This window comes from Gopherus evgoodei, chromosome 1, assembly GCF_007399415.2.
Source record: "Gopherus evgoodei ecotype Sinaloan lineage chromosome 1, rGopEvg1_v1.p, whole genome shotgun sequence".
Lineage (NCBI taxonomy): Eukaryota > Metazoa > Chordata > Testudines > Testudinidae > Gopherus > Gopherus evgoodei.
Genome location: NC_044322.1, coordinates 229,818,796 through 229,846,496, shown reverse-complemented (window position 1 = coordinate 229,846,496; position 27,701 = coordinate 229,818,796). Strand labels below are relative to the sequence as shown.

Here is a 27,701-nt window from a genome sequence, read left to right as displayed (position 1 = left end):
CTGGGTCAGACCAAAGGTCCATCTAGTCCAGTATTCTGTCTTTCGACAGTGGCCAGTGCCAGGTGCTTTTGAGGGAGTGAACAGAACAGATAATCATTAAGCGATCCATCCCCTGTCGCTCATTCCCAGCTTCTGGCAAACATTTTGGGCAGATGCGTGCAGTCCTCAGGGACAAATTCACAGGGTATAAAACAAGAAAATCTCTTAGTCTATATTACATTTTAAAAGATAGAATCGATATTTTAGTGGATTCAACCTAAGATCTTGGACAGCTGAGATGTAAGCCAAATATATGTCTTTTTCTCTTTCAGAGCCTGCTAGAGAATGTATTGATGAGGATGGGAATAAAAGGAGAGTAAGTGCATTTTTTTGTATCCTCCATCTCCCTTTCAAGTAAAATATTGTAGAGCGTCTGCACTGGAACATGAATGTCTCTGTATGTGCTCTGTGTGCACCCCCCAATATAAATTGTTCTTCAGTAATGATTGCTGAGAATGCAAATACTAGTTTACTAAGTAGAACAATGGGAGCGTGCTGCACAATTTTTTTTCTCCCCGATGGCACTTGATCCTGTAGTGTGCTGAGCAGTGTTCAAGGAGGTGCACACAGAGCCAAAGCACTAGCACTCAGAGCTCGACTTCCCTGAGAGAAAAGTGTGGTTTTTAGCCCACTGTGAAAATATACAGGAGACAAGACCATTTAGATTTGTCATGAGTTAAACTAGACAATGGGGGCCAGATGGGGAAATACAGCACTGACTTTGCTGAACTACCTTGTAGTAAACACTACAGGTGCCCTGTCTCCACTGAAATTAATGCATATTTGTTTTTTTGCTGTAAAAGGGACTTTTTAAAGCAGTGATGACAAAGCCTCAGTGCTTGAGTGGAGAGGCTTCTGCTAATCCACGTATCATCTGCTAGGGGCCAAGGCCCAGTCTACACTAGAAAATTAGGTTGGCATAATTGCATTGCTCAGGTGCGTGAAAAATCTGCACCCTTGAGTGACATAGTTAAGCTGGTCTAAGTCCCTGTGTAGACAGGGACTCAGGGAGATGGACTGCCTACGCTGATGGGAGAAACCCTCATGTCGGCATACGTAGTGTCTACACTGAAATGCTACAGTGGTGCAGCTGCGCAACCATAGTGTTTTAAGTGTAGACAAGCATTGTAGGCTCCATCCTGGGGTTCATCTTGATCAGTTAATGTGTTAAAACTATAATTGCCTTGCCCATGCTAGGTAATGTATTAAAATATAATTTTTTCCTAGTGTAGGCATAACCGTAGAAAGACAGGATGTGGCCAGAGCATAAGTTCTTTTGAGTATGTCTAGATTCAGAAAAAGGTGTGTTTTAAAATCGATGCTGCCTCATAGTATTGACTCCCAGAAGTCAACATCATAACAAAATTGTTAAACTGCATGTTCATTAGGTGCTAAGTGGAGTTAGCTGGCTCAAGGTAAAAAATATCATCATTATTCCTAGTCCAAACAAAACTAAATACAAACCAGTTAATATAAATGATGAGCCAAATTTGCAGCCTCCAATTTGTAGGGGTAATTTGCACATGAAGTTTTTGTATCCATGTTCGGAATCTCCACATTTATACCTCTCCCTACCTAGCTGCAGATGCAGATCATGCAGTTAGAAGCTCAGATCCTTAGATTTACACCTATAATTCATTTTGTTAGTGAAAAATTGCAGGCAAAAATTATGGGTTCCACATGCAGTGCAAGAAGAAAGGCTGGTGCCTGGCCTATCTGAAATTGTACCCTGCATTGGAGTCAGGGCCGGCTCTAGGCACCAGTAAACCAAGCACATGCTTGGGGTGGCATATTTTCAGGGGTAGCATTCCGGCCATCTTTTTTTTTTTTTTTGCTTCGGGCGGCAAAAGCCTAGAGCCGGCCCTGGCAGCAGCAGAGCATCGTGTGTCGGGGGCACCCTGAGGCCGCTGCAGTTCATGCCACTAGCCACGGGGGAGCAGCGCCCACACCTTGTAGCTGTGCCAGGCAGGCTCCGAGCAGGAGACACTCTGGCTAGGGGCAGCCCTGTGGGGTGCACGGAGCTACCTGCAGGTGCCACAGGGCGGCTGCCCTCAAGCCAGGGCTGTGCGAAGCAGCCCGATACACCCAGGGGCTGCGGCAGGGTGGCCAGAAGCAGCAGCAGCAGCAGGGCCATAGAGGGCAGGGTGCTGCTGTGCGGGGCCTGCGTCCCGCTCTCTGGGGTAGCCCTGCCCTGGCTCCTCAGCCCCCTGCCGGGGCCATCCCCCCGGCTCTGCCCTCCTGGGTCTCGTATGGTCCAGGAGGTGGGAGCCCCGGCTGGAGGGACCCTGGGCTGAGGCGTGGCCCGGGAGCCCCACTGCTTATCCCGACCCTGCCAGCGCCCGACCGGCTGGAGGTGATGGGGGAGTGGGCGGAGTCAGCACTGGTGGTGGGGAGCCCAGCACTGGGGTGCCAGAGAGTACGGGTAGGGTGGGGTGGGGGGGAAGAGAGAGACCAGGGCTGGGGCAGCACGGGATGTGGGTGGGGGAGAGCACTGGGGGTTGGGGGATGAGACTCCAGGGCTGGGGTAGAGGGACAGCCAAAAATGTTTTGTTTGGGGTGGCAAAAGACCTAGAGCTGGCCCTGATTGGAGTGGTGGCCTTTTTAAGGATCTTCTGTTATTCCTACTACCAGCCAGGAATAGTGGCTTTTAGAAGACACTGAGAGCAGAGATAGTTATAGGAGCCAAACACTGCCTCAGAAATGTGTCCACAGGTGCTTGTCATAGAACATACAGACCCCAAGTTGTCCCAGACACTAAAACATTAACAGAGAGACTAGTTACCTCCTCGGGTGGGGCTGATTGGTGGCCCTGCAACAGCTAGGGAAATGAAAAGGCTTCAGGCCAGAATGGAAGATCAGCTGTCAGAAAGACTGAGGAACCACTGAGTGCAGAGTTGTTTAGTAGTAGACTAGTGGGAAATGGACCTCCAGAAGAAGAGGATCAGAGTGTGAGTCTTGGAAACAGTCAACTAGGGAGGTGTGGTAAGAAGCAGTCCAAGGAAGCAGTAAGGACTTGGTTCCAATTTCTTAATACAGGGTCCCTGGATTGCAACCCAGAGGAGTGGGTGGGACTGGGAACACCTGTCATTCTCAGCAAAGGGGTTATTAAGGCCTGAGAAGCAAAGAGGCCTGAGACTGTTGACTCTTCACAAGGGTTACTTGCCTCCTGACTCAAGAGATTTTTACATGCTGAGGAGGAACATGCTGGGTGAGGGGGGAGGAGACTATTAATATTCTGTCTGGAGTCATAATGAGAAAATAAAGACACAGGGCTAAATGGTGATTGGCCAAACAAAGGGAAAACTGAGTCAGACTTGCCATTAAAAACCTAATAGCAGTGTGGGGCACCAGAGGCTTAAAGCAACCCCCTGAGCAGTGCTAATAAAATACTATCCCTCATAGTTAACTTCTCAATGCCTTCTGGTGTGTTTTGGGCATAGAGTTGTTGTTCAACCACCAGTCTACAGCACCTGCTCCCATTTCTCTTCTTTCATCTTATTGGCTCATGAATAACAAAAGCAGCATCTTCTGCAGCTCCATCTCTAGCACGGGGCTGCCCTCTCGCAACACTCATCCACATCCCTGCATGATCAAGCCCTTATCAATACAGATTTAGGATCCCTTCCTAAATTCTGATAGGATGGGACCTTATGCCTGATCTACAAGGTGCTAAGTGGGTTGCTGCAGGAGGTGCATTAAAATTTGTTAATCTCTAAGGTGCCACAAGGACTCCTCATTGTTTTTGCTGATACAGACTAACACAGCTACCACTCTGAAACCTAAGCCATTATAAGACACCTTTAAACCAATATAACTATATTCAGAGTAGATATAGCTATAATGGTAAGATATCACTCTCCTAACCGATACAGTTATACCAGGAGAACTTTTCCAGTGTAGATCAACCCTTGATGATAAAACCCTAATAATAATAAAAAGCTATCTTCATGAGTTCAGTGAAGGTGCCAGGCCTTCTGAGCTGAAGGTCCTCAGTTATAGGATGAGTGTATCAATCTAAATAAATAGATATGGAGCTCCCTTTGAGAGGAAATTTGCCTGGGTCGTCCTCTGTCATTCTGGGAATCCCATCTGTTTCAGATGATTTATCCTGGACCATTCTGGAGCCTCTGCTATTGGTATATGTGTTTTGTGTGTGTGCACGCACATGCTTTCTATCCCATTTTCCTCCTCCAACATTTCCACATCAGTTGGGAATTAGCCGCTGTTTGTTGCTTTGAGGGTCACTGGGTTTCCCACTGTGCCAGATTCCTTGGCTGTGTCTGGACAGTTCTTTTAATTGAATTTTTTAATGTGTTGTGCTTTGGTTTTATTGTACAGCTCTTAGATGCTTTGTGATAGGTTTCCTGTAAATGGGTTAAATAAAAATAATGAAAGAAATATGAAAACCAAAAAGCCTTTTTTGCCAGATGTGCACAGCTGTCTACGTACCCTTCCAGTTGCTTTACTTCCAGTGGATTGAGAGAGAGAGAGAGAGAGAGAGAGAGAGAGGAGAGTATAATTAAAAAACATGTCATATCTTACTACCTAAATATTTTTTCCATATTTAAAACTCCTCACATTACTTTTATTTATTTTATAGCTTCCCCTAGGCTCTCAAGCCTGAAAAATCTTACACAACTTTTAAGAGACATTTGCTATAATGAAATCTTTTCAAAGTCCTAAGACCTACAAAGCATGCCTAGGGAAATGCACTCATATTTAATATGTACTACCAATATTTATGACTGCAAATCTGGCAGTTCTCTTTTAGAACTAATGGTATCCCATAGCTCAGAGCTGTAGAAAAATACTTTTAAAGCATTATTCCTGGTTTGCGCACTAGTGCCAAGAATAGAGCATGAATTATGCTGTGTCTAACCCAGATATTTTGTCACCTTGCTATTCACTCTCATGAAGATTAGAGAAGAGAAGAAACAGAGAAGCCTTAAGGTAGCCTATCTAGATAGTCACCATCCTTTCTTCCCCATGCTCTTTATCCTTATGAATCTGGGGTGCTGTCATCCAGCTCATAGCACCATTGTCTTTATTCCTAGTAGAACTTCTAGGAATGACATTGAAGGATTGTATGCAGTGTTGTGGTAACCATGTTGGTTCCAAGATATTGGAGAGACAAAGTGGGTGAAATAATATCTATTATTGGAAGTTGGTCCAATAAAAGATATTCTCTTACCCACTGAAGGACAATCAGTTAGGGGTGTTGAGTCTTGGAAGCATGCATTTTGGGGATGATATTTCTGGGAAGTTAGGGCTCATTCCTGCAAGATGCTGAATGATTTGGCATTCAGGTCAACAGTACTACTTGTGCTTAAATGCTTTGCAGGACTGGAGCTGGAGTGCTCAGTGGAGGATTGAACACAGGTTGTGATTGCACCGCTTACTCAGAGATTAAGAGGGTATTGCCATGAAGCCTTAAAATTCCAACTGTCCTGCAGGAAGAGAGTATCTTTTTTTAATTTTACATGAACACAATGGTTATCTAATAACATTCATCCTGCAAGGTAGCAAATCACCTTCAGAATAGGTGGAATTTTTAAGGGTTCAGGACTGTAGGTAAAATAAGCCAGCAATTCCAAGCCTTCAGAAAAGGGGCTTTTGTTTTACTAGCTTGAAACAACTCTCATTAATTCCTGCTGTGCTATGAGCATCTGTGTTCAGAATACTTTCCAAAATAATTTTACACTCATGAAAACCCAAGGCATTGGTATTTAAAGAAAAGCACTGGGAAATTCTTTATTGACTGTGTTGTCCATGTGTGCTGCAGGGCCGCTCTGCTAACAATAGACAAAAGTACCAGATATTTCATGCTCTTCCAGCAAAGCATCCCCCATTATAGACTATTATCCTTTGCATGGAATTTCAGAATCTATTTCTTGCAATGTTTCTGTATTAACTTTCTCATGCCCGTGAACTCCCTAATACATTGCATTCTATTGTTTAATTATCCAAGGCTATTTTGAACAGCACTGCTGGCAGTATCACTTTACTTGCTAGTTTTAGGTTATGGAACACAGTCTGGTAGCTGCTATGTGGAGGCCTCCAAGTGTTGTTTGAATTTTCTTTTCTTGCATCAAACCCTATTTTAATATCAGCACGTCTTCTTGTATAGCCCGGTGACAAATGGACATTACTGGATAGTTGTCACTTTGTGACATGCTCACCAGGTGGCCACATGTCTCTGGAGAGTCACCGAATTAATTGTGTGAAGATGCAAAAACCTACATGTCACAATAATCTCCCTGCTGTTAAAACTGAGGAAACCTGTGGCTGCCGCTGGACATGTCCATGTGAGTAACTTATTTTACATATACGTGTTTTTTCCGCCAGGATCGACAATGTGTCCAGGAAATGTACTGATGAATGGAACACAGAGCTACAACTCGAGGAGGAATCCAAAGTTGCTTGAACTGAGATGAATTTATACTTGTTCTTTATCAAAATCAAAATTCATAGTCTCAAAACATTTAGGGCTGGATTCTGGCCAGATGGTGTACAAGGACACAGGAAGGGTCTTTCGCCAGCCTTTGTATATGATCACAAAATGAAGGAGGACTAAGAGTCACATGAAGAGATAACCCCTGCCCTAGGTGCTATGGCTGTGCTCCCCTCACTGCCTTCACACTAGGGCATACGGGGGTTGGCTGGTGCAAAGAAAGGAGAGCGCTGGCTTTTTTTACAGGGTGGTTCAGCAGATATACATTGCTTGGAAGTCCTGCGAGAAATTCTGGCATCTCTCTCCTTCTAACATTCCTGAAGGCTCAAAGGGACCTTTCTTAGTTTATGTCTATTCTGCAATGACAGGTGTGATTGCAGCTCAGGTATGCACATCTGCATTCCTTTAATTTATTTACCCTGGCTAAAAATAGCAGTGGAGACACAGTGGCACAGACCCTGGTGTGGCCTAGGAAGCTGAGTATGTATCCAGCATTCTAGGCAGGCTGGTATAGCCCATGTGGAAGACACTGCACACTTGGCTTCACGGCTCTTTTTAGCTATGCTGCCTAGATTAAAACTCTCATGGATATGCCTCTGTGTGCTGCAATAACACCTCCAACGGCAACCATTAGTTGTGACAGCATCTCACAAATGTCAGCAAGTGGGAGCTCACACATCTCTATAGAGATTTTGCATGCGACATGCAAAATATTGGAAGATATAGCTATAGGTTAAAACAGTTTTGATTTTTCCTCATATTTTCAATATCTTTTCCTTTCATTTTTAGTACTAAATACATTGACTTGAAAAAACAAATCTTAAAATTACAATTAAAATATTTAAAATGATAATATGTTTAATATTTAAGCTTTTTTCTTAAGAAGACATAAATGTCTTTCAAACATACAGATATTTTCAGATGGATTATAAATTAGGTTGTGAGTTCACGGATTCCGTGAATTTCTGTCACCTCTGTGATTTCTGCAGCGGCCGGTGCAGCTAGATTTGGGGCTGCTCAGGCAGCCTCTGGGTCAGTCGTACTGGCTGTTGCTGGGGCAGTCTCGAGCCACCCCCACCCCAAACAGCAGTAGGGGGGGCTGGGGGCTAGGATGCAGGAGGGGATGAAGGCTCTGGGCCGTGCTTACCTTGGGGGGCTCCCCAGAAGCAGCAACATGTCCCTCCCTCAGCTCCTACCTCTGCCTCTGCCCACAGGCATGGCCCTCACAGCTTCCACTGGCAGCGTTTCCCAGCCAATGGGAGCTGTGGAGCTGGCAGTGCATGGAGCTAGGAGCTTAGGGAGGGACATGTCGCTGCTTCTGAGAAGCCGGGCAGGGATCCTGCCAGCCCCGCCAACTCCCCCTCCCCTCAGCACCTGCAGCACCCCCCATGCCACCACCCCCAGCACCTGCAGCCCCCACATGAGCACCTGCGGCACTCCCAGCTTTAGTCAAGGGTACAGTACAAGTCATGGACATGTGATGGGCCGTGAATTTTTGTTTACTGCCCGTGACCTGTCCATGACTTTTACAAAAAGTACCTGTGACTAAAACGTAGCCTTAATTATAAACAGGATATTGGGCCTCCAAGTGCATCTTACACATTACAAATATGGTAAACATATAATTGTGTACATATATACATCAAACACCCACACATATCTAGAACACAAGCCATGTTAAAATAATATTAATTTTGCTTGCAAAATCAAGCACTCTAAAGCTAGGAAATACCAGAATTACGGATGCCTGGGCAACCTTAATTCAGCCCTATTGTGTGTATGTATTATGATGCAGTCTTCAATTACGTGATCATATATTATTTTTTCTGCAGGACCTTCCTGGATCCTCATCTAATCTGTTTCTCTTCCCAACCCTGGTTTCTAGTCATCTCCCTGCCCCTACCAATGTTCCACCGTCCCAGTCTCTCTCCTTGGGATCTTTGTTCCAGTCTCTTTGTCTAGCTAGTCCCACTTCTCCTCTTGCAAACCCATCTCTTTGTCAAATCTGTCTTTCCTCCTCCTGCCCTCTTATTTGTTCACAATCCCAGTCTCCTTGCTAGTCAGTTTCCATCTTCCCCCCGAACTCCCAGACCCAGTTTCCCTCTTCTCCCAGGACCACTTCCAGCTTCCACTCCCAGTCTCTTCCCATTAGGTTCCTTATCCTAAACTACTTCCCCTACCCCCTCCACTCAGGTCTGACTCTTACCATTTCTGAATTTGAATCAACCACCTTCTTCCTCCACATTGCCTGGCCCAGCAGGGGAGTCATTTAAAGGAGAGACAGTTGCCCTGATCTCAGTTCAGGTGCCTGGGCTTGGCACCACCTACAGCAGCCAAGAGCTGCAATTTCAGGGAAAGACCTGCTCAGTCCCTATCCGGAGCATGCCCAGTATAGATGGAATATTGGGAATTTAGTTGCTAAAAACTAATTCGTTTCTACTGAGCATGTAGAAATTGATTTTTCAAAGGCTTATAACTTGACCAGATTTGGGCAGCTTTTCACAGGGATGGCAGAAGGCTCTTTCCTGACACAGTGATCACCCTCTGACAAATTTAAGTCCCTGCTCCAAGGTATAGGGGTGCTAGAGCTTTTTAAAGAATAGGTCACCAGATACAGACAAAACATATTTTTTCCCTAGCCTCATTCTTGTAAATGGCTGAACCTGTTTGGCAGAAATTCTTATGTACCATAAAATTTATATATATACACACATACGTCAGTTGTTTTATATATATATAATGATAATAACTGGTGTGTGTGGCTCTGAATAGCATATCCTTAAAGGAGACCATGCAGAGCAGGCCACGTGTCACAGGGTGACTAGCCGCTTTAATGGGAGATGGGGGCCAGCCACACCTGTGTCATAATTAAGTAGCATCTTCTCAGCTTGAGGGGACAGGACTAAGATGATAGATTAATAGACACTCAGACATTATAAAAGGGCTGAGAGAGATCAGTCTGGGGTGTGCATCCATAAGCAGTGGATAGGTTCCTGTGGAAGGCCCTGAGCCAGGGTCTGCAGAAGGCTGGGTACTTCAGAGGAACTGGCCTGGGGCCCTAGTGATTTATACAAGAGCCAGAAAAACTCTCAAAGATACCCAAGAAAGAGAATGGGAAGCAGCCAATTATTTATGGCATGGCTGGCCCCATCTCCCCTTAGGGCCAATCATTCTGTGATCCATGCTATCACAAAAATAGATGGGGTCAAACTGATATACAGGCACTAATTCTGCGAACAGTTATAGGCATGAGCAGTGGGACTGCTTGCCTGCTTAAAGCTAAGTACGGACATGTTTGCAGGATTGGGGCCATAGCGTGGGACTGTCTGCTGGAAAAAATTATAACGTTTTACCAGGGAAAGGCCCAGACTGGTTTCCAATTTCCAAACCTTTCTGAACTGGGGAGGAATGAGTCTGGAAAAATAAGCTGAATCTGAACAAACTCTAGGACATTTAGTCTATTCTCTGGCTAACCTCAAGCTTTTGGGTTGGGTTCTGAGCCCAGGCAGATGTAGAAAAAAAATCTAATACATAGCATTTGCTCTTGATTTTGAGTGTGTGAACAGGAACAATTGATATTGTGTGAGCTGTGCCTTGGCTCAGAGAGAGTGAGAGTACTCCCACTCAAACACGTAGAGATGAGGGACCCAGCAGTGGTGCTAGAGTGGCCAGTTGCTGAAAAGAGAGCCTCTGGGAAATGACCCTTCCCTCCACCCACACACAGTAGGGGGAGAAGAAGCTTTGCTGCTTTTTGACTTCATAGCTTTCCCTGTGATTAGAGTAGTTAATGCAGGGCTTGCCCTATGATGAGTTTTGCTAGAATGGCACTGTACCTCTTAGATGTGTGTGTGTGGGAGGGAAATTGTTTTCATGTGGAAGGAAGATAGGAAAAAATGAAGGCCCTTTGAACAAGCGAAATCACTAAGAGCCAAACCCTCCCGTCCGATTCAAAGGCCATGGAAAAGGCACAGAATGCAGTGGAACTGGCCTTGCTGCATGGCGGAGGGGTCTTTCTACCCCTACGCAGCATGGAGCACCATTCCACAGCAGTCTACAGAGGAGAGGAATCCAGGCACCACAGGGATGAGACAAGAGTAAGAACTCTGGATCCATAACAACGTGGATTCACTGACCAAGCCTCAGCAATTCACAATAGGGAAGATGCAGTGGCCATAAAAGCTCCTGCAGCCAGTATACTTGAACTCTGCACAAAAAAAGTAACTGATTGATACGCTTATTTTGATTACAAGTGCCTAGAGCCAAGGTGAGGCACTTCCATGCTTTCTAACTGCTGTACAAAAATATGAATGACAAATGCATACTTTAGGCTACATTTATAAAGTGCTGTGTTCCATTCCTTTTTAGACAAAATTCACAGTAGTTCCAAAGATGAAAGTCGACGGGTAACATTTTCAAAAGTGTCCAAGTTACTTAAAGGAGTAAAGAATCCTCTGGCACCTTATAGAGTAACAGACGTTTTGTAGCATGAGCTTTCGTGGGTGAATACCCACTTCCTCAGATGCATGTCACCCACGAAAGCTCATGCTCCAAAACGTCTGTTAGTCTATAAGGTGCCACAGGATTCTTTGCTGCTTTTACAGATCCAGACTAACACGGCTACCCCTCTGATACAAGTTACTTAAGAGTGTTTGAATCCCATTTTCAAAAGGGACTTAGGCACTTGGGAACCTAAGTCCCATTGACTTTCAGCTCTAAAGTGCCTAAATCTCTTTTGGACTAAATGTGCCTAAGTCATGTAGGCACCTTTGAAAATTTTATCCTCAGTCATTTTTTAATAGTAAAATCCCATGACTCCCCAGTTGTAATGTATAATCTCATCCTGGGATAAAAAATGTTCTCCAAGGAACTGCCATATTCAAAGACAAAGTTCCTGAAGGGACTAATATGCTATTTGAAAAGTTCAGGATTTCTAGTTAGACTCAGAGCTTTTATTATCAGACATGGAAAACTTTCACACCAAGAATCTGCCTTTTTTAATGTTCCCTTCAAAGCACATTAAATTATCTAGCCATTTTAATCCAAGATTTCCTTTCTAACATAAATATTCCCTAAATGTAAAATTATTGCATAGATTTTAGCTTAATCATTTTATTTGTATCCAAAAGAAGAAACAATTACTTATGTAATTTTTATTTCAGTAGTGTGGTATTTCGTATTTCATGAATAAGTGAACAGGAATACAAACCCATTAGTTTTGGCATTCCAAATATGTCTCCCTAAAGGATCTCTTAAGGGATTAAATTTAAAATTTCCATTTGTACCATTAGTCACTTGGCACAGAAAAGCCTATATTTGTCTTAAGGTTATTGCCCTTCAGAATGAGATAATGTTTGTTTAGCTCGGTGTAAATTTAACATGCCATGATAGCCCAGAAATTCACTTCATTTCCCAAGATGATATGAGTGTGTAAGACAGACTGCTAACTTTTCACATTTACCAAAACGCACAAGTCATGTGTTTTTGGCTCAGCTAAACCAGTGCAAGTCTGAGTTAGTTATATACAAGTCACTTGGTCAACGAGGGCCTGATCCTGCACATGCTGAAGTCAATGGCAAAACTCCCATTGACATGAATGTGAGCAGCCCTAAGTCCTAAATGAGTGAAGTACTTGGAGCCAAGCAGTGCCACCCAGAGGATTCAGAGGGCCTGGGGCAAAGCAATTTCGGAGGCCCCTTCCATAAAAAAAGTTGTAATACTATAGAATACTATACTCTTGGGGGGCCCCTGTGGGGCCCAGGGCCTGGGGCAAATTGCCCCACTTGCCTCTCCCTTCCCTCCAGGCAGCCCTGGAGCCAAGAGCCTTAATGGATATAACTATTCTGGCCGAGCCCACTAGCAGAGACTCCGCTTAAGCTGCCAGAGGAGTTCTTTTGAATGCACAGCTATATGACTATATCAGCTAAACCAATAGAAGCATGCTTTTCACAGCATAGCTGTGTCTACATAGGTGGTGGTGGTAAGGTTTGCTGGTGCAGCTATGTTGGCTGGAGGCGGGAAGGTTGCTGATCTTTTCTCCACACTCCTTGCTGTCATAGCTACACCAACAAAACTTCCTAGTGTAGAGCAGGCTGCAATCTACTGCATTTGTTTGTGATTTAATTTAGTAGTGCTTTTGAAACTTTGTTTGCTTAAAACTGAGATTAGAGGTTTTCTGAGAGTGCAGACAAACATCAAATTGTTTATGGTGTTTATAAACCAGCAGCCAAACAAAAGATAGTATGTGCAGAAACATTTTCTTACAAAACTTTATATTTATTAGGCTTGCAAAGATTTTAGTGGTAATCTCTCTACAACTCTTGTATGGGAATAACATAAAAGAAGGTATATTTAACAATATGAGGATGCTACATTTCCAAGTGTTCCAATGGCTACATATGGCTTTGGTAGTTCATAATCTGACAGCACAATATAGAAAGGTTTCCAGACCAGGAAAATAAAATGGGGTTGTGTCTTTTTTACTGTGTTAGGAATTATAAAACAGACCTGAGAAATATTTTAAAAGATTTTTTTTCTGCTCCTTTTTAACCTTAAAATATTAGAAACATCAAGTTTGGTCTTTGCTGTTTCTTGCTGGTGGTTTCCAGGGCCGTCCCTAGCCATTTTGGTGCCCTATGCAGCCCCCTGGCTTCTGGGGCCGGGGGCAGGCCCCAGGCCTCCATGGGACAGGGGGTCTGGGGGGCAGGTGGGAAACTGCCCCCTGGCCCCAGCCCACTCCACTCTGCTCCCCTGGCTCCCAGCCTTGGGGGGTAGGGGGAAATGCCCCCAAGCACTTGCTGGCGGCACGACTGGAAGCCAACGGAATGGAGCAGGCTGGGGCTGGGTCACTCTACTTACTACATGGTGAGTGCAGGCCCGACCCATGCAGCAGCCCTCAGGAGAGTGGGGGTGAGGCTGGGGAGAGCAGGGGCAGGGGCTTTGGGGAAGGGGTGGAGTAGGGGCAGGGCTGGGGCAGAGCAGGATCGGGGGAAGAGGCAGAGCAGGGGCTGGAGCAGCACACAGCTGCGCAAGGCACCAGGAAATGTGGTGCACCAAATTTCATGGTGCTCTATGCAGCTGAGTGCTTTGTGCATGGATAGGGATGGCCCTGGAGGTCTCACTGGAGGATAAAGGACCTGGAATGAGAGTTTTCTCAGCCTTTAATTGAAGGGTCAGGAAGTTGAATTATTAATGAAGAGCATTTTCCTCCCAACTGTTTACCTAATGTTGGAGTGAAATAGAGGTTAACAAAAACAAATCAAGGATTTTTAGAAGTTTGACCCAAACCCCTGTCTAATTGCTCAGGTTTAATTTCCTTGGTACTTGTCAGCTCATAATTCTACTAGTTCTCTGGTCATCCAGGGAAAAAAAACAAGTTTAAAACAAAATAACAACAAAAATATCCTTTTCATGTGTTCCTTATAGTTCATAAAGGGAGAAAAAGACACAGACTCAACTATTTTCTCCTTTGTTGCTCATCTTTAATAGAAATATGTTAATACATCAAACTCAGTAGAAAACAGCTTATATACACAGGATCTGCCACTAACTTACCTGTCTATTTTGTAATAAAGGTTATTCCTGACAGAGACAATTAGAAAAACTTCATTTCATCACAAGATGCAGATAGGTTTTCCTTCTCCTCTAGGATTTGATGAAATATATAACTTTAGCTTTCATATAGCTTAACTTCCTACCTTTAATGGGTTCTTCCCACCATAGGCGCCAACTTCTGGTTGCGCCAGTGGGTGCTTGACCCTCATCTGCCCCAAACCCTTCTCCGACTCTGCCCCTGCCCTGCCACCATTCCAACCCCTTCCCCAAAGTCCCTGCCTCAATACCACCCCCTCTCTGCTCATATTCTCACTCCTTCCCCAATCCCCACCCAGGGCCTGCCTCTTCTCCACCTCCTCCCCTGAGCATGCCACATTACTGCTCCTCCTTCCTCCCTCCCGAAGCTTGCTACACCACCAAACAGCACTCAAGCAAGGAGGCGAGGTTGGGCGGAGGGGGCAGAAAGGGGAGCTTGGCTGCTAATGGGTGCAGAGCACCCACTAATTTTTCCCCGTGGGTGCTCCAGCCCCGGAGCACCCCCAGAGTCAATGCTTATGCTTCCCACTGACAACAGTGTATTCTGGGTCAGGCTCAAAATGAATTGGAAGAGATATTGACAATGACAAAGACATGTCTGTAGCCAATCCTGTGATAAACTACCTAAAGGTTTGTTAACTAGGAAAGAGAAAAAAGAGTTATTTAAAGGTTGAAGTGACCAAACAAATACATACAAATGAGTTACAATCTAAATCCTAATAGTGACAGAGTTTTAGTGATCTGTGAATTCAAAACGTCTTTCTCTGTTTTCAATTTAGTGTCTCTGGCCCTGTGAGAATTCAAACAGCAAAGAGATGGACACTTTTCCTGTCTTTCTTTTATTTCCTTCATTCTGCCTTGAAGACCATTGGACGAGCTTCCTTGCATGTAACATTTTGAAGGTTCAATAGGGCCATTCACCAGTCCATAGTGCAATGTTCCTGGATGGCCCATCTGATTCTGATAGTTATTCAGGATGGGCAGCATGGGAGGGGGAAGGCTCTTCCTATAGGAGTTCACGAGTTTAGAGCAACATTTTCAAAATTATAAAGCAAAATGTACATATTTCCTTATAGCATGGAGTACAGACATTACAAATAAGATTAATGCATGCAGCAACTCACTAACATTCTATACCGTGTAAACATTAAATACATTTTTATAAGACTGACACCTATTCTGAGCAACACTAACACGTAAGTGAACTAGTTTGGTCTCCAGCTAATGTCTGCAGCCTTGGTAAGAGCTGGCGCCTGGACTGCCAGCGTCACAGAGATAATGATCTTTTTTCTCTCTTCACCTTTGCAGGCAAGTGCATGGGCAGCTCGACCCGACATATTGTCACCTTTGACGGGCTGGATTTTAAACTGACTGGCAATTGCTCCTACACCTTGTTTCAAGACAAAGAGCATGATATTGAAATGATTCTCCACAATGGGGCTTGCAGTTCAACACCAAAATTAAACTGTATGAATGCCATAGAAGTGAAGCACCATGGCAAATCAATACAGCTCTCTGGAGACATGACAGTAAGCCATGAGCAATGAAATAGCTGTACGATTCTCTGGTCAAATGACAATATTCCAGATGATAACAGAGTTGTGCTCTCTTTTTTCAGTATTTATATTGCAGTGCTGTTTTTTTTCTATTGACAGTGTTTTATTTCTTACGCTGCTAAAATCTTTATCATTTTTTATTCCAGAATAAAGTCCCTGCCCATATGATGCACCAAATTTGCTTCCTTGCACTGCTCTGGCAATGCAAAGAAGATGGAATCTGGCACTCCCTGCCTGGATAGGAATTCTGGGAAGAGGCAGGCAGGTGTGGCCAGAACATGTTGCACTCTGGTTCTTTTCAACTGGTGAATGGTCCCTTGTGGGTTATTATCAACTGGTGCATATTAGAGCAGCCCATGAGCTGTTCTAACCTGTGCAAGGGGTGCAACCAGAGAGAATCAGGGAGCCATAACTGGCTTCCTGACCTCTCACGCAACAGCTGCATTGAGTGGATCTCAGCCCTAGCAGATAATCTGCCCCAATGTGTCTAACGTTCACTTTATAGACAAACAGGTGTTAATTTAATAGTCGTGGATGTTACTGTTCAAAGCTTTAATACAATTTTAGGGAACTCAGACATACAAGTACTGACTAAAATACAAGGCAGAGCTAACTAGAACTATTAACACCTTGCATAACAACATAATATATGAACAGTAGACTATAGAAAGGTTCAGTGTCTGCTCCAAGTCAGATACAATTACAAAGGTTATCTCATACCACAGCTAAAACAATGTCTGCAATGCCATATATGTTTTGTAGTCCTATATCACCATCAAGTTCTTTCATTGTTGCCCATAGTTTCTTGTCAATGGATGGGATGATTTTTGTGGGCATACAGAACTTCTTCAGTAAATAGAGGAGAACTATTTGTTCCAAATTCAAGGCTAATTATGATATTTGGATCTGATCCTCTAAGGTGCTGTATGGCCTCAGCTCTTACTGGAATTTGAGGGTGCTCAACATCCAAGAGAAGGCATTGAACACCTTACAGGACTGGACCATTAGCCAGTAAATACATATGTGATGCTGCAAATGGGAAAGTGCTGACTCACAAAAAAGGAGCACACAATCCATTTCATGCATTTCTACACTCAGAGCAGAGATCTGCTTGCAGCTTGAACTGGTCTCTATATTATTTGTATTCTCTTGGCTTTAATCAGCTCAGTTGGATCTTCAGTCCCTTATGAAGTTAAAATGTGTTTAGGAATATCTAGACTCTATAAACTTTTATTTATTTTGGTTGGTTGGTAGAACTGACGGAGTATTCTCACCCTAGGGTGACCAGACAGCAAATGTGATAAATCGGGACAGGGGGGTGGTAATAGAAGCCTATATAAGAAAAAGACTCAAAAATCGGGACTGTCCCTATAAAATAGGGACATCTGGTCACTTTATCTTACCCTCTTGAAACAGGTTACTGTTAACAGAGAAATGACTACTGTTCCTTACATGGATGATTACTTTGAAGTCAACATTTATGGAGCAATAATGCATGAGATCAGGTTCTCCCAGCTTGGACATAATTTCACATTCACTCCAAGAAACAATGAATTTATCCTTCATCTTAACCCAAGGAGCTTTTCTTCACAAATATATGGCCTTTGTGGTAAGTTTTAAAATTACCTCTTTCAGCTGCCTCGTTTGAGGCTGTAATTATTATTGAGGTTTCTTGTAACTGGACAGAACCAAGATGTATGTGTGGGCCTCCACTCTGCATGCATCTCTGTGTGAGATAATCCATGTGCCCATATAGAACATCAGAAAAAACAGCGGGGATCTGTATAGACATAGGTATAGATCAGGAGGTCTCAAACTTCATTGCACCATGACTCCCTTCTGACAACAAAAATTACTACATGAAGGACTGACGGCTGAGCCCTGCTGCCCTGAGTGGGGAGGCCAAAGACGAAGCCCAAGCCCCACCGCCCTAGGCAGGGGAGCCAGAGCTGAAGACCAAGTCCCGCTGCACAGGACTGAAGCCCTGGGGCTTCAGTCCTGGGCTGTGGAGCTCAGGCTTCACCTTCGGTCCTAGGCCCCAGCAAGTATAATGCCAGCCCTGGTGACCCCATTAAAATGGAATTGCGACCCACTTTGGGGTGCTGACCTACAGTTTGAGAACTGCTGCTATAGGTATAGGCATAGATACCACATGTAGGCCTGATCCTACAGGCTATTCCACCTAGATCTCTCTAGGTATCTCTACATAGCAAAAAAACTCTCTGTGACTGCTAGTTTCAGGGCCTGGATCAACTCACAGAGCTCGAGCTGCAGGGCTGTAAGGGGCAGTGTAATTGTTCCCAGTCAAGCTGGAGCTCAGGCTCTGAGACACATCACCCTCACTGAGTTTCAGAGCCCAGGCTCCAGCCTGAACCTGAACATCTAGACTGCTGTTTTAACCCTGGGCTTAAGCCCTGTGAGCGCAAAACACTTGACCTGAGCTCTGAGACTTGCTGCCGTGGGTTTTTTGCTGTGTAGATGTGACATATCCATAGAGAGATAGGTGGAATAGCTTGCAGGATGGGGGTTAAAAAAACACCTCATACCAGGATAGTTTATGACAATGGAATTCCTACATCATACCCCTTGCTTATTTGCTCTCATCACAAACACTTGTATGTTTCTGGAAAAAATTCTTTTGGGCTTGAAATTTTCCATTCTTAATCTCCACCTAGGGGTGAAATTCTTTGGGAAGTTTAAAGAAAATCCCACCATCTCTTTTTGAATTATGGAAGACTGAAAAAAATCCTACTTTTTCAAGGTTATAAGATGGCTTTTTTTTCTCACCAGTAACTCATGTTACTTTCCATGTTGGAAAAGAGCCATCTAATTTGGTAAATAAATGGTTCTGAGCTAAGGGGAAGGGCTTTTCTTCAGTTTGTGGAGGGAACATTCCATTATGAAGTAATATGTTGTTGGGGCATTACCTCTGCCCTCAAAAATTCACTGTGACATTCTTGAAAATTTCAAAAAAATCCTAAAAATGTGCAGGAAAATAAAGAAATGCAAACCGAAAAGGGTGAAATTAAACAAACAGTTTAAGTACAAACAGTACAAGTACAAACCGTTCTCTGGGATGCAACAAAGGCAACTATAAGTCGTTAATCAAATTTAAGAATTGTATCTTCATTTGTGTTTGAAAAGTACATGCCACATTTAAACTAACAATATATAATAACAATAATGATAATAATAATAACAATATATAATAATAATTCAGCAATGTCATCCTTGGGAGGATTGGTTTGAAGGAAGAAGCAAATGGATTGTAGGGAACAGTAACTCCAGCTTCTGCTTGACAAGGTGAAATAGTTAATAGAATTGTAACTTTTAACCCAAACACTAAATGCATTAACACTCTGCACCAGTAGAAACACAGGATCTAGTAGCCACTGATGTTATCGCTGACACTTGACAGCATATAGCTTGATTTTTGGTTTTGTCCCAGTTACATCTCTTCTGACAGTTATCTTGTTCAGACCAGTTCTTTTCCCAGAATAGGACGTTTAAATGCAACCTGCAAAGGGGGATCTTGCCCCCCATTTTTTATGATGTACAAAGAAGACATGAAAAATGTAGGATGTGAGTGTGTATGTGTGTGTTTGGGTTTTTTTCTATTTGCGTTTTCCTTAGGGATGTCAAGTCTGGTCTTCCTTGTTTACAGTGGAGGGCCTGGTTGAGATCTCAGCTATATGTTACATTCTGTAATTCTCTCCCCTTAGTTGAAGACATTTGCGATGTCTTGAATCTTTATTCCAGAACTCTTTTTTTCACAAGTGCTTTTTTCAGTGTTTTGAGTTAAATAGGTGTTTAACAAAAATCAGCAAAACACATATAGTTTTAAACAGTCAGACTAAAAATCCCTTTCTCTCTCAGGGTGTGTTTGTACTGCACACTAAATCTGGGCTCTGACTCAGGTTTGTGCCACAGCCACACACGTCAGGCTAACTCAGGTTACCAAGCATTCAGGTCCTGGTCCTAGGACTCTGCTGAGGGATGAGGGGAAAAGGGGTCAGAACCTGAGTCCCACTGTGACTCGAGTCCAAGCCCTGTCATTTTGTAGTGTGGTCACAAGTCAAGCCACAGACCCAAGTCAGAGGGTGCGTGTAGTGCAGTACGGATGCATTAGCCTGGCTGTGAGACCTGGGTCCAGCAATTATAAATACAGGTTTAAAATCCAATGTGGATGCTCAAGTATGGAAACACTGAATCCACAAGCGCGGATGCCACAGACCTGGGCTTAGTGTGCACTGTAGATATACCCTTGATGGCTCAGCTTTCATTCTCTTGTGATGCCATAATCTCACTGGTTTTCAAGGCATCCATAGAATACCAAATAACAATACCAGGATTTCTAACCTAATAAACAAGTAAAAAACATCCTAAGATTTTTAGGCCTTTATAGATCGTAAAGAAGCAATAAGGAGCAAAACCCATTCTTCCTCCCCTTGCAGCTCAACTTTTGAGCCTGAAGGAGCTCTGTTTACCTTGTCTCTGTTTGCTCAATATTGTTTGACTGCTGATGGTTTTTAAACCTTCTTTTTTCTCACTGACCTAGGGGTTTGTGACCAAAACAATGGCAATGACTTCATGTTAAGAAACGGCTCTGTCACATCTGACAGCAGCACATTTATTCAAGAATGGACTGTGAAAGAACCAGGCAAAATCTGTGAAATCAAGAGAGATGACAGATGCACTGAACATGCCACTACCAAGTGCAACATTCTGGGCTCACCTCAGTTTGCACAATGCCGTGGAATAATCTCTCCAGACATGTTCTATTCTGCATGTGAAGAGAACAGCTGCTATGAGGATGAAATTTGTGAGGTTATAGCTTCCTACGCTCACGTTTGCCGAACAAATGGGATTTGCGTCATTTGGAGATCACCGGAGTTTTGTGGTAATGGTTTCATTATACACTAAAATTCATGCAGAAACTAACCCAGTGAATTACTTGGTACCACTACTCCCATTGTCTCCAATTTGTCTGCATAGTGTGAATATCTTAATCCTATGTCATAGGACAGAAGTGCCAGTTTAAATTTCCAATGTAAGTAAAGTTCAATGTTAGATAATTACTTCAACGGGCAGCCTAATTTAAATTTATTCCTCACTATCCATTCAACTGCTATATATGGAAAAAGGTGCATCAGTAAAATACATGCTCCTGTTAATTGTGCAGAACAGAGGGTAGCAGACAGGGACAGCTGAAGATACGTAAGGCTTAGGAAGACCATGCAGAAGGTGAATGTTACTATATGAGAATGTACAATTATGCAGACCTACCTACCCACTATGACCTTCCGTACCAAATATTAATCTGCGACCTTGTCTGTACTGGGAATTGTCCCTGATTCCAGTAATTGATGGCAGCTGCAGATGTAGCTGCATCAGTACAGAACCTACATGAAGATAAGGAAAGTTACAATTTACACCAATGGTACTTACCCTTGCTTCTCATTAGGATGCACTCCATTGGTGCAAATCATGGCTTTCCTTGACTATTCTTGGATTCTGCACTGCTGACCATCAATTGCTGGTACCAGGGCAAATTCCCTGTGTAGAACAAGCATATGGCTTTCAGTGTGTGAGAAAACAGGCTATTGGTTGGTAGCCTGTGGCAGAGAAGTTCAGAAACACCCACTATATGCGTCACATTCCCCTCCCAAAGCAGTGCCAGTTACGCTGCAAGTTACTGACCAAGTCAGTAGTAAATTGCTCTACATGCTCTGTGATCCCCATTGTGCATGTGTTGGAGGGGAAGAGGTCACAGGTGTGCAGCCATTGATTGTGGGGCAGGGGAGAATATGGCAAGGGTGCTAGCAGAGCAGATGGCCAGAGATATGTAGAGAGATGAAAGATGTGTGTCTGGCCTGAGATCAATAGGTTTCTTATATCTTTACTCATCCACCAATTCTCAACTGCTTGCATGAATTTCTACCTATGACCGCTATTCATACCGATAGACCTACCACAGAAGAAGACATCACGTGCACTAAACAGTTGCATTGCACATGTGCCCAGCAATTTTCTGATAGGCACTATGTGTGAACCTCAACAAATAAAGCTAAGTGACTATTGGGGCTGCTGATGCCATATATTGTCCCCATGGATATTCCTGCCTTCTGTGCAAGGCTCACTGTACTAGGATATGCAGATGTGGCACTGGCTCTCTCAATCTTTTTGGTTTACAGCCCTCTATTTATGATGGATATGAACATGAACTACCCTCCCTCCATATATTCCCTTATGCAATGCCCTGGCATGGTCACCATGTCCCAGTCATTCTTGTCTCTGTGTCTGCCTCTCTCTTTATTATCTTCCCCCCTTCTCTTCACTCTCTCTTTTTTCTCCCCCTTTTCTGTGCATTTTCTATATGGTTTCCCCCAGTTTTTATACTTTTGCCCTTTATCTTGATTTTTTCCTTCCCATTCCATAGTCACTCTCCATCCCACAGGTTGAGAACCAACTCCCTAAGGACTTGATGTAACAGAAGTGCTGTCCGTCCAGTATCCATGGTGCACGGCACTATAAGAGGAATCACATGGATTGTTTTTCTTCATGTTTAAGGTCCAAATTGAGTGGAACATTGAAGAAAAAAGAGGAAGGTGAATTTGGCCTGATCCTTGAATTAATGTCTTACATCTCTTTCAAAGCAAGTTTTGGAGAACATTATTGATATAGATAAATCTTTTAAGAAACAACACACTCCAAACATTCTATATGGCATATAATCCCCTAGAAAATGGAGAGAGAAGATAGCCTGTCATTGCTTAGATTTAGGACTTCAAGCAGACTTTCCAAATCGCAACATTCAAGGTAGAATGCCAAAGAGGCTTCTTAATAACCTCTCTGCATTCCTCAAATTCCCAGCTTATGATGAACTTTAGCAGGACACCCAAAGAACTCCCCAGTTTAGCTACTAGTTACATAAAACAGTCATTGGTGTCTTAACAATGGCATCTTCTTCTTCTTTTCTTTTCTTTTTTTTTTTTTTAAAGCAGGTGCATGTGTATAGCTGCCAAAAATAAATTGTTGATTACTGGGACATTGTGCAGAATACATTAACGATTCAATAGACAGCATAGCTTAATCATTATATAACATTACAAACCTATAAACAATGGCACTGCAATAGATAAGATTTTTTTCAGTGAATCCAGGCTATTTATACAGGGTTAAATTAGACACCAGCCCATATTGAGGCAATGCAGAATGGCAGCACTTCAGCAGCAGAAGTCTTCCCTGAGCTTCCAGCTGGGCAGGATGAATATGTCTGCTTGCAACATCCCTTAAGGGGGTGTAGCATGCTCTCCATTCCATGCCGGCCCAGCACCATTGGTCAATTCAGTAGGGGCATAGCCATACTTCAACATCCTGCTCCCTCTCCCTGCTCTCTTTGGGATATGGGGGCACTGGTAGGAAACAAATTCTTGTGTTCATGGGAATGCATGGACTAGAACTGTAGCTGACCCTGATATGGGAATACAAAGACTCGTTGTACATGCCCCACACTGAGCACAGCCGCACTTAAGCAGCCCACCGTCTAGCCCACAGTAAGCTGTACTAGCTGTATAACTTCAGGGCACAGAACATGTATATCTTTAACGTGCTTACCCATTTTGTTAGGTATTTGCTGAAGAGTGCAGTAGAATTAGTATATGGTTTAATGCAAAGATCATGGAGACTTCCATCATCTTTGGGTGAAAGGGAAGCTTAGTTATCTGAAAATCTGATTGCTTATACATCTGTTGACCTAGCCTATGAGCATCCATGTTGCAAATGAGCAATATTACAAGAAGTGTATCTTACACAGTAGCAGTGCTTTTACTTATGAAAAGTTAGTCATCTCTGAATAGGATCTGTCTGTAAGCAAAATTGTGTCTTTTAAAAAACAATAATAATTTTACGCTGGCTAGTAGTGGGTTTGAACCAGTACTGTAGGTCTAATGTCCATGAGTTCTGTGAATGTTTCAGTCCAGATTGCATATTCTGGGTCCATCTTCCATTGGAGCCAGGCCTGGAAAAGGACTGTGACACTGTGGGCTTCAGAAGTGTAAACTGGTCCTCTTCCTCAGCTTCACCTCTCATTCGCTCCACCTGCCCTGGGACCAACACCACCCATGCTGCCTTTTGGGAAGGGCCCCCCAGTCTTCCATTTCCTCCTACCTTGAACTCTTCAGGGTTATAAGCAGGCCCCCTCTGGGTGCTACCAGATCTGACCCACCCCCAGATTTCCACATGGGGTTTCTAGTGTAAAAGTAGATCTCATGACATTTTTTACTGTTTTGGTTGAAATCCAGATCTATATTGTAGTTGGGCTAAAAATCCAAACTTCTAGTTGTGTATTTGGCTGCCTTTGGGTCTGGACAGCTCTCTGTCACCCCATTTCTTGTTATCCATCTAGCTGTGTATATGTAAGTGATATCTGAAGGCACCTTCCGTGGTGGGTATTAAATACTTGTTTCTAAGTGCAAGCCCATCTACTCTTCTTCAGTTCTCAAAGGTGCAGTGTAATCTGTAATACAGCAATGGAGAAATAAAGAACCACCAAACCCTAAAATAATGATCCAGTTTGGCGGTCATTGAGGACTGAAAAGGGAAAGAATCAGCACAGCAAAGTTTCTGGCAGTGGTTTCAGTGGATATGGTTGCTGTGAGATATTCACTTTTGGAAACACTGCAAAGATAGTATCATTGTTAGATTGTCATGCACATATCCTAGTAATTAAATAGCTTGCAACTGGGGATATTTGAAAAAAATCAAATTAAATATTCCTGTTGAAAAATGAGGTTTTGTCAGAATTGAAATTTTCCAGAGGAGAAGTGGTTTTGGCAGAATTTTCTGTCAGAAAAATTGAAATAAAATATTTTGCTTTGGGTTAGCATTAATCTGTGTCCTCCTGAATCACCGCAAAGCCTCTGGGAGTTGAAATTCTGGATTCTGCATATACCTATTTTCTTTTATAGACCCTACTCTCCATGATCACTCTCTGTGGCTGAGCCACCGCAATGTGGCATTTGACTCCCACAGAAAGAGACGACAGTGTATCCTGAGAGACTTCCCCATGGGGATGAATGGGGATATGAGAAGCCTAGAACTACAACTCCCATGAGGCATTGTAGTGGCTCAGGAGAATGCAGAACCTACTGTCATCTAGACTAGAATCAAAATATTTCATTTCAGCTGAAAACTTTTCCACATTTCTGAATCAAAATTGTTCTGAATTTTTTGTTCCATAGAATGTTTTGATATTTCTACATTTCATCCCAATTTAGGATGAAAACAAATGTTAAAATATTGGAGTTTCCTGCAGGATTGAAATCCCCCCCCCCTTTTTTTTATCCTCCCAGTTTTCAAGAACAAAAAAGGACAGATTATAAATGCCCTCACTTGGTATCAAGTGTCTTCACTTGAAATCATTGCAGGGTATATCATGTATATGATAGTAACACAGTCGATTTATCTATTATCTATCAATCTCTATTCATACCCTGCTCATTACTGCAGTATCTCAGCATGTAACAGAAAGAATGATCACGGTAACATAAAGATCCACATCTGTTTCTGATTATTTTCCTTCATTCCCTTGAGGAAGTTGGGGATTTCTCGTTGTTCCTTCTCCTTTATCTTCTGCCTTTGTTCCCTTCCTTGCTTTAATTTGGCTGCATCACTACGGTAGATGTTATTAATTATTATTATTATTTATTATTTGTATTACTGTGGTGCCTCAGAGCCCTACTCACAGACCAACACCCAATTGTGCTAGACACTGTACAGGCACAGAACAAAACGATGATCCTGGAGAGTGAACCTGTTTATTTTATGACATCAGTGCTAATTGTAATTTTCTGTTGCAATTTAATTCAGCAGCTGCAAGCAGGAGAAGCTGGCAAGCACTTGGGAACTGCAGGGCACACAGTAGTGATTCACAGTTCTGTTTGGCAATATTACTGTAACATTGGGGGGGACACCCTTTTTTAATAATAAGTGCTGGTGACAAGTGCTGCATTAATAGCCCTGGATCATTTAATATACATGGAACAGATACAGCACAGGCAGCCACTTCCCTATAAAAGTGACCTATGAAAGGTGGCTCAGTCTTTACTCAGAGGGACCATTCCCAGGGGTTTGCTCTTTCTCTGCCCCACCCATCTCTAATATTTGGTTATCTTCTTGAGAAAGGACAAATATGTGGCCTGAACCCCTCACCTTTAAAGGCTGGCCACTCCTCAGCTGGTCCTATACTCCTTTTGACTCGAGAAAGAAGGATGGTCTAGTGGATAGGATTCTGGACTGCTCAGGGCACTGTTCAGTTTATTGTAAAGTGGGCAGGTTGTCTTATTCTTGGTCTCCTAGAACCTTACCTTGAACCCCTTTATCTCATCTCTGCACTGCTGTCTGGTTGTTTGATCCCATGTTCTTCCTCTAGCTGTTGAGATATACCATTGTACAGTTCCATATTCTTCTTTGTAGTGTCAGATGGGCTTTCCTCACTTTGGCCCAAAGCTGCACCAAGATGCATGTGGCCAGGTGGCTGCATGCCGACATATGGGCTCCTTTGAGGGCCATTAATCTACTGTTGCAAACACTGGAGATGAGTGAAGCTGGAGACACTGCAAGCAGAGTGGGACCATGGATATTGAGCAGAGGAATATGCAGGTAGATCACTCTCAGTCAGAGGTCAGAGCACAGGTAGATGACAAGATAGTACACAGGAATGGGTGCCCAGTGGCTTTATGGGAAGGGACTGGAGAACTGTATCTAATTTGTTGTGGGTGCCTGTGGCTACACATTTTCACTGCATTAACCTTGTGGTAGCAACACACATTAAAAGCAACTCAGAGTGCCCTACAGCTCAGAGTATGATGACTGCCTCTGTGTGGCACTGATAGAGATGTCTGAATGCATACCGTGTTCAAGAGAAAAACCAGGGCTGAGCATGAGGTATAAACATGAACTGAAGACAAGGCCTATGATTCAAGAGACCAGGTTTCAGTTCCTGGCTCACTGGTCTCCTGTGAGATCTTGGAAAGTCAGGTAATCTATCCGGTGTCTCAGTTCCCATCTCTAAAATTGGGATAATACTCCTTTACCATCACAGGGATGTTGTGCGGATAGACTCTATTACTGATTGTGAGGCACTCTGATACAGTAGTGACCAGGGTCCCACAAAGAGAAAGAGGGAAGGAAGATAGTCCCACTTCTCCCTTCTTATGGCCATGCTCCCAGGGAAGGTTTTCGGAGGAGGCGCAGGAGTTCCCAGTCTGCTTTTGTCTGGCTGTAGTCCACTGGTTTCCATATGGAACGAGAAGTATTTCCAAATTTAGATGTATGGGATTATTTTACTACAGAAATCATCTGAGATCTTTGCATCTCTATTCGGTCTGCCAGGGCAGATGTTTTCCCTTAGATCCTGCTGTCATTTCAGCCCTGTCCACTGAGTTTCATTCAGGGGGAAAGTCATGTTTTCTTTCCAAATTCCTGGAAGATTTTTTAAGAATCAGACTTGCTCTAGGTAACATTTTGACATGACTAATGTTAAACCCTTCCTTAACAGCTCTCTTTTACCCTTCAGGTTTACAGCAAGCCAAGATCAGTTTAAGGGAGGAATTAAAGCAATTTCACTGATGCTGGAGGAAGTTTAATATGACACCTATTTTTATTCTTGTTTGCCAGATACTTCTGCCCTAGACAGCACATGCCTTCTTTCTAGTTCATGATTCAGGGTTACTTTGGAGCTTAGTCACTGCGTGAGTAGGAGATGGGGCTGCTGGAGATACAGTGCCTGAGTTCTGCATAAAAACTGGGAGAACACAGGGTGGAGTGGGGTGCTCTACTTATCTGCGCTGTCCCACTTCAAGTAGCAGGCATGGAAAGAGCTGGTCAGAGCACCACCTTCACTGCTCTCCATCCCCTAAGGGTTTTCTAGTGCCAGTCTCATTAACAGATGTCTCAGTCAGAAGTGCAAGGACAAAGATTGCACCTGGCTATTGTGCAAAGGGTTTGAGGGGGAAGGAGATAGGCTATTTGCACCCTTTTTCCTATTTTGTGCACTACTAAGCAGT

The 27,701-nt window shown here is 43.4% G+C and overlaps 1 protein-coding gene across 3 annotated transcripts in view; it reads left to right on the top strand.

Annotated features, from left to right (window-relative positions):
• Window positions 1-27,701, top strand: part of VWF (von Willebrand factor) — a 252,449-nt gene that overhangs the window by 159,767 nt on the left and 64,981 nt on the right. For all 3 annotated transcript variants that reach the window (XM_030538805.1, XM_030538814.1, XM_030538797.1), the window contains exons 33-37: window positions 312-355; window positions 6,167-6,344; window positions 15,386-15,606; window positions 17,050-17,242; window positions 20,192-20,533. In XM_030538805.1, the coding sequence (XP_030394665.1) occupies window positions 312-355; window positions 6,167-6,344; window positions 15,386-15,606; window positions 17,050-17,242; window positions 20,192-20,533 (978 nt within the window). The remainder of the gene's footprint in view (window positions 1-311; window positions 356-6,166; window positions 6,345-15,385; window positions 15,607-17,049; window positions 17,243-20,191; window positions 20,534-27,701) is intronic.